The 6,000-nt window shown below is 40.6% G+C and overlaps 1 protein-coding gene across 3 annotated transcripts in view; it reads right to left on the minus strand.

The window, feature by feature from the left end:
• LOC118784680 overlaps positions 1-5,594 on the minus strand; it is a 47,280-nt gene extending 41,686 nt beyond the window's left edge. For all 3 annotated transcript variants that reach the window (XM_036539063.1, XM_036539071.1, XM_036539054.1), the window contains exons 1-2: positions 4,599-5,594; positions 2,152-2,253 (exon numbers count right to left, since the gene is read on the minus strand). In XM_036539063.1, the coding sequence (XP_036394956.1) occupies positions 2,152-2,253; positions 4,599-5,096 (600 nt within the window). In that variant the 5' untranslated portion in view covers positions 5,097-5,594. The remainder of the gene's footprint in view (positions 1-2,151; positions 2,254-4,598) is intronic.
• Between the last annotated feature and the right edge of the window lie 406 nt (positions 5,595-6,000).

The following is a 6,000-nucleotide window of genomic DNA, read 5'->3' on the forward strand; positions in this document are numbered from 1 at the left end:
AATTGGCATCACTTTTCGTCCACATCACAAATATTAACTTTGACAGTTCCTGAAATTCATATCTAACAACAAGTCTTGAAATAATAATAACTATAATAAGTTTGTCAATAACATTGAATAATACATTTAGGCAAGCAGGTGTTTTTTTTCTCATTACTACCACAAGATCCTTTATTCATTTCAGCATCCCTGGAACTCTTAATGTGTTAGCAACAAAAAAGGTAACACTCATCTCAAAGTTAAGGCTAAAACCAAACAGAGATTGAATTTAAGATCAGATATGGAAATAAAAACATACCCAGTGTTAAGATGAACTTGTTCACAGATCAGAATAATTAATTTCCCCATGGCTATCAAATATAAGCCTTTCCCAGCATTTTACACTCTCTTTTTTTCAGTTGCAGGTACTGTGAGGGGTCTCACTCGCTTTGCTTAGAGTCCCTCCGTATTTTTACATCCACTTACGCACTCCCTGACCTCATGTTTTTCCACAAGGAAGGAATTCATCACTGTCTCTGATGAGAGCACATAACGAACACTGAAAGAAATACTCACTTCAGCTGATGACTCAAGAGTCGGGGGGGCCTGGAGCTCAGGCACAGGTTCAAGCTCAGGAGCAGTTCATGCAACACAATCCAATATGCCCATCAAGGGCCTTCTCTGAACTGTATGACAACTTTTACTGGTCAAACTAAAGGCTGATGAGATCAAAGTTCAGTTACTTTTAAGTTTTTGTCCCATATTAACCCAAAAGCTGTATAAAAAATGCACCACTGTTTTTGTGTCTTTTTTTCTGTATAACTGCATTAGGGACTTAAAATAATTGGCCGCTTGGCGGCCACACGCATGACATCACTTCCTAAATTCCAAGAGACCATTATCATATGTACAGCTGGCTATAGCTGCACACACACTGTTTTAGATGTGATTCATGACAAAATGTAAAATTCTCAGAGAGCTGAGAAAGACTTCAGACAGAATAAACAAGGGAAGATCATTTCACCCTTCTCCTGTGATTATGAAGACAAGAATTTAATTAAGAGAGGAATATCCTGGAAGAATAAAACCGTTCTAAAGATATCAAGGTCACATATGTTGTGTCTATCTGGACACTTAGGGGACTACTGGGAGATTTGCAGATCTCAAAAGATTCATGGGCCACAGAACAGCCCTCAGATTACACAACACCAAAGAGCTGGGCACACTTTGGTTGTAAGTAAGTAATAGCCTTGTAGGTGAAATAACTAAAGGAAGACGCAAATTTCAAATCAAACTGTTGCTGGAAAAGAAAGGAAAAAAAAAAAAACAAAAGCAAGCCTTCAACAATAAAAACAAGTTTCACTAGAAAGAGAAAGAATAAAAGTTAACAGCAAACAGAGGGAGCCATGTTACTCTGGAAAATGTTAGTGTTAGGACTAAGTTATGCAAGTTATCATCACTGATTTATCTGGCACTCCTGAAATAAACGATAAATGCTCCACTAGTTCCTTAAATGGGTGGGTAAAAACCCAAGAGTTTCTTTCCAGTGTGACATGATATCTCTCCCCCATCCTGTTGAGCAGTTAACCCTGTCATTACTAAAAGAATAATTTGAGAACAACTTGAAATTCCTGACAAAGGACAGGTGTCCAGCGTAGAAGAGCATAACAAGGTGGCACAGGTTTACTGTCAGTGACAAAGGCTGAGTTTCCATGATAACCGTATAATAAAGTGCCTGTGTTTGGGTAAATATTTACATAGCTGGGGTAGGCTAAATCTATATCTGACCCAACACATTCAACTGCGTGAAAACTTCTGATCTGAAGGCCATTTACTTTTAAACCACCACCACCACCACAACCCGCTTCCCATTTCATATTCCAAGCGTCAAGGGGCAATGCAGACATAAGAAACACAGGTTCAGATTCAATATGCTTTGTGTTTAAAACTGAGTATAAAACTGATTTTTGTGTGTGTTGCACATTTTTTTCTTGTTTCAGCAACCCCAAAAGTTTGAATGTTTTACAAGAAATAAACAATTGTTTAAATCTGTCTGAGCTATAATGCTTATTAAATTGAGGCTGAATCAATGTTAATTCTATATAAACAGCCACAAAATCTTTGTACACTTAAGCCATAATTTCAGTGTAAGGACCTGTGCTGCATAAATACCTGATGAATGGAAGTGGTTATATCCCCAAAGCGCTCTAGTGCTCCTTCATCTTCATCTTCATCTCTCTGTTCTTCAGTAAGCACATCTTTTCTGAGCAAAACCTATCACAACAAAAAATTTATATTAAACAGTTAAATTAAAAAAATGAGTCCATACACAAATGTGGAAATTAAAAAGACTGAGCAAGCAATATTCTTTGAAAAAAAAGATATATATTCTTCCATATTTAGATGTGTTAGAGAACAACACATGCTTGATTTTTTTTTAATGATTTTTGTTTGTTTCTCTTCATATTGTATGAAATCTGGCTAAATGATTTTCTGTGAACATATGAATGCACATTAATCCTTTGACTGAAGACACTTGAGTAGGTCTAAGGGAGATTTAAAAGCTATGAAAAAGGTCTTTGGCTTGATTCAATCTCCAGCAATGTGAGGAAGTAATTATGAGGAAATAGCTGATTACAGGACACCAGTTCATTTCTGCTATATCTACAGATGTACTGTCCGCAATATAATGGTTATAAGTACTGAAGCCCTATTAAGTATGAAGCTTGCTGGTGGAGGGTGACGTGCAGTAACTGGAGACAACCAGCCCATTTCAAATGTGGCCTTGTCTTGCATAATGAAAGCCTCACGATGATCTCATTGCTGTGAGCGGTGGGAATAATGTAACATTGTGTGATAATCTATGCATGTCTGAGTCTTTAGTTCCTGGAAGCAGCCAAAAAGTCAATGCGTGTTACTGTGTTTACCGTCTGTTGCTCTGAGAAGCAGTTGGAAATTTATATACAGCAGAACAGAACCCATTCAGGGGACGGAAGAGCCTGGCTGGCTTAAGGTTGCCGATTGATGGACAGAGAAAAACATTCTGAGGCATTTTGTATTGATTTCCAAACATTACTAACTCACAGTAAGTGTATGAAAAGTGTTGCAACAAACCACTCAACGTGGCACTGTTTTTGCGTATGTTTTCAATAAACGCAACCCACCCTGCATTTTTTATTTGGATTAGTTTTTTTCTAGTAATACAATCAAATCAATTAAGCAGTGTATAGTCAGGTGACACATTTAATCTGCAGGCTTACATATAAAATGGGCATATAATCGAGAGAATGTATTGGGTTACATACTGTAGAAAAGCAACATGTGGCGCATAGTTACAACTGTAACACTGAGTTTGCATTTTAAAATAAAACGTTTATCTCTTTGCAAATTTGGTCTCCCAGTCAAATTGTTATTACTCATTCTTTTACAATGAATTTTATGTGTCAATGTACTTACAACTATGTATGCAATTTCATTTTAGAGTCATTTCAGCATTACCTCAGCAATACTTTTTCATGTCTGCGTCACAGATATACAAAATGTTTATATTTAATAACAAACACGCTTACAGCTACATTTTCTCCATATGTCCTGGGTTAGTCTGTTTTTTTATCAACAATGTTCTATAGCTGTTTGTATCCCATTATGGCCAGCGCATCACGTAGTAGGAAGGGAAGCAGCAAAGCCACGCGAGTCTCCATTCACATGAAACCGATTACAGATAACCATGTCTTAGGACGACACCTCTACATTCAGCCAACAAAGTTTACTCTGTCGATACACTTTAAAACAAGCAACAAATTACCACTCCACATGCGGACTTACAATTACGCGAGTCGAGTAGTGAACCGTGAAAAACGGTACCACCTGGAGTCCGCTCACCAGTAAACAGCGGATGAGAGAGGGCTCCGCAGACGCCTTCTCTCTCCTCTCCCGCCGTTCGCACTGTGGATGGCCCCTGCCATGTTTAATCCATTACGCAGTGTAGCTTCTTACTTGTTCAAGTCATTGTTTCCATAAGGCGTAATTTTATTAAGCCAATGAAACTGGAAACATCACGTTAGGAAAAAAAATGGAGCGTATTGTCCTGTATTTATTTTCATTTCATTTACAGTAATTGAAATAATTTGTACAACCAGTCTCGATGGAGAGGCAGCAGAAAACAAAATTTCAAATACTGTTCTTTGTAATAAACTCCTTAAAATGGTTTTAAAAATCGTTCTCTGCATACCAGAAAAGTAAAAAGCAAAACTATACGCATAACATGCCTTGTCTGACAGTGCTGTAAGTGGTTCTTCCCAGCCCTCACTGTGAAAAAAAATCCTACAATTGATTGTTTATGGCACACCCAGCACTGTTCCAATTATGTTACACTAATAACAACAGATATCTAGAGTCTGCCTCATTATCAACAGTATATATTGTTTAGTGCAACATTTAGCACAACCTGTCCATTACAACAGTCGATGACAGATGTGCCTCTCTTGGATGTCCAGATGCTGAACATATATTTCTGATTTGTAATGTATTGGGGAAAAATTGATAATATCACGTATGTGAGGCCTGCTTTGGTAGTTATACAATAAAAGGATAAAAGGAAAAAAAGTTATTCTTTATACCTTAAGGTGGGAGTTGGGCGTGTTCTCACAGCTCACCCCAACAATCCTGGGGACAGGCTTGGAGACCATGTTGTTGTTGTTGATGTTCTCCAACTTTGAGGTCCCCAGTGCAGCCATGCAATCACCCCCCAAAGCTGCCGTGTCACTGGGGGACTCAGTGCTCCCAGAGATGGTTATCTTCCTGATGGACCTAGAGGCACCTGTGGGAGAGACACCATTCCTGTTGAGATGGTCCTCCTTGGTCATGTCCTCCTGCCGTCCCTCTGCTGCAATCACCCCGGCAGCGGTGGGTGACGACCGGGGGGTGACTTGTTGCGTCTGGGACTGGCCGAGGTAGAGGGACACCTGGTCATTGAGGCTGTTCTGTAACTTGCAATTATCCAGAGCCTGGCTGGGCAAATAGGCATCCACAAAATCTGGGCACTTGGCTACGCTGGGGACAGACAGCTTGGTCCCAATGGTAAAAGGCTGGATCTTCCTGACAATGCTCTCCGACATAGTTGTAGAATTACAGCCTCCCAGAAAAGCAAACAGTGGTCTGTGCTTTCTCTCACGTTCCTCTCTCTTGCTCCGTCCCTCTGTCTCCAAAGTCCCAAGAAAGAGAGAGATCAAAAAAAAGGGAGATGAAAGATGAAAAAGTTTCAAAAGTGGAAGTGAGTGAAACTCAGCTGTTCATCGCCCCGCTCCTGTTGGGAATGCAGGGGACGCGGTCCGAGGCGGTGTCCGGGGTGTCCCGTGGTGGGATGCGGTCCCAGATGTTGCGCGGCAGGGAGTCGATGTGGGGAAGTGGCCGTGGAGAGGCTCCCCGTGAGAGGAGCTGTGCCGCTGAGGCTGCTAATTCACTACTGAGCAGCTTGCTAAGCACTGAGCAGAGCGAGAGGAAAACTACTGGCATACTGCCAGACAGTGCCGTGCAGGGGGAAAAAAAGAAAAGAAAAAATAGGAAGGAGGGAAAAGGGGGACGTTTCGTAAAAGAAGAGTGAAGTCACCGCTCTCTGTCAGAGCATGTGCAAAGTGGCTAGAGGAAAGATTAAACTCAGTCAAAACTTCCCCTGAAAAAAGAAAAGTTGATGCTTAGATAAGAAAAGAGTAGCAGGGAGACGAACGCTGTGGTCTGACTCTCTCGGTCGGAGCTGCCTGAGAATGAGGTAATGCCTTTAGCATAAGCAACACCACTTCTGGCCTTTACTTCTGCCCTCTTTCTCTCTCTCCTTCTCTGTCTCTCTATTTCTCCCCCTTTCTCTGTTCCTTTCTCTGTGTCTCTCTCTCTCTCTCGCTCTCTCTCTGTCCCTCTCTCCCTTTTTTAAATAGCTAAAGAAAAACTGCATAAGAGGAACACAACAATAAAAACCAAAGAAGTCAAAGATTTGTTTTCCATCTGCCTCTGTAAGAGATGAAGCAA

Source organism: Megalops cyprinoides, chromosome 1, assembly GCF_013368585.1.
Source record: "Megalops cyprinoides isolate fMegCyp1 chromosome 1, fMegCyp1.pri, whole genome shotgun sequence".
In the NCBI taxonomy this organism is placed as follows: domain Eukaryota; kingdom Metazoa; phylum Chordata; class Actinopteri; order Elopiformes; family Megalopidae; genus Megalops; species Megalops cyprinoides.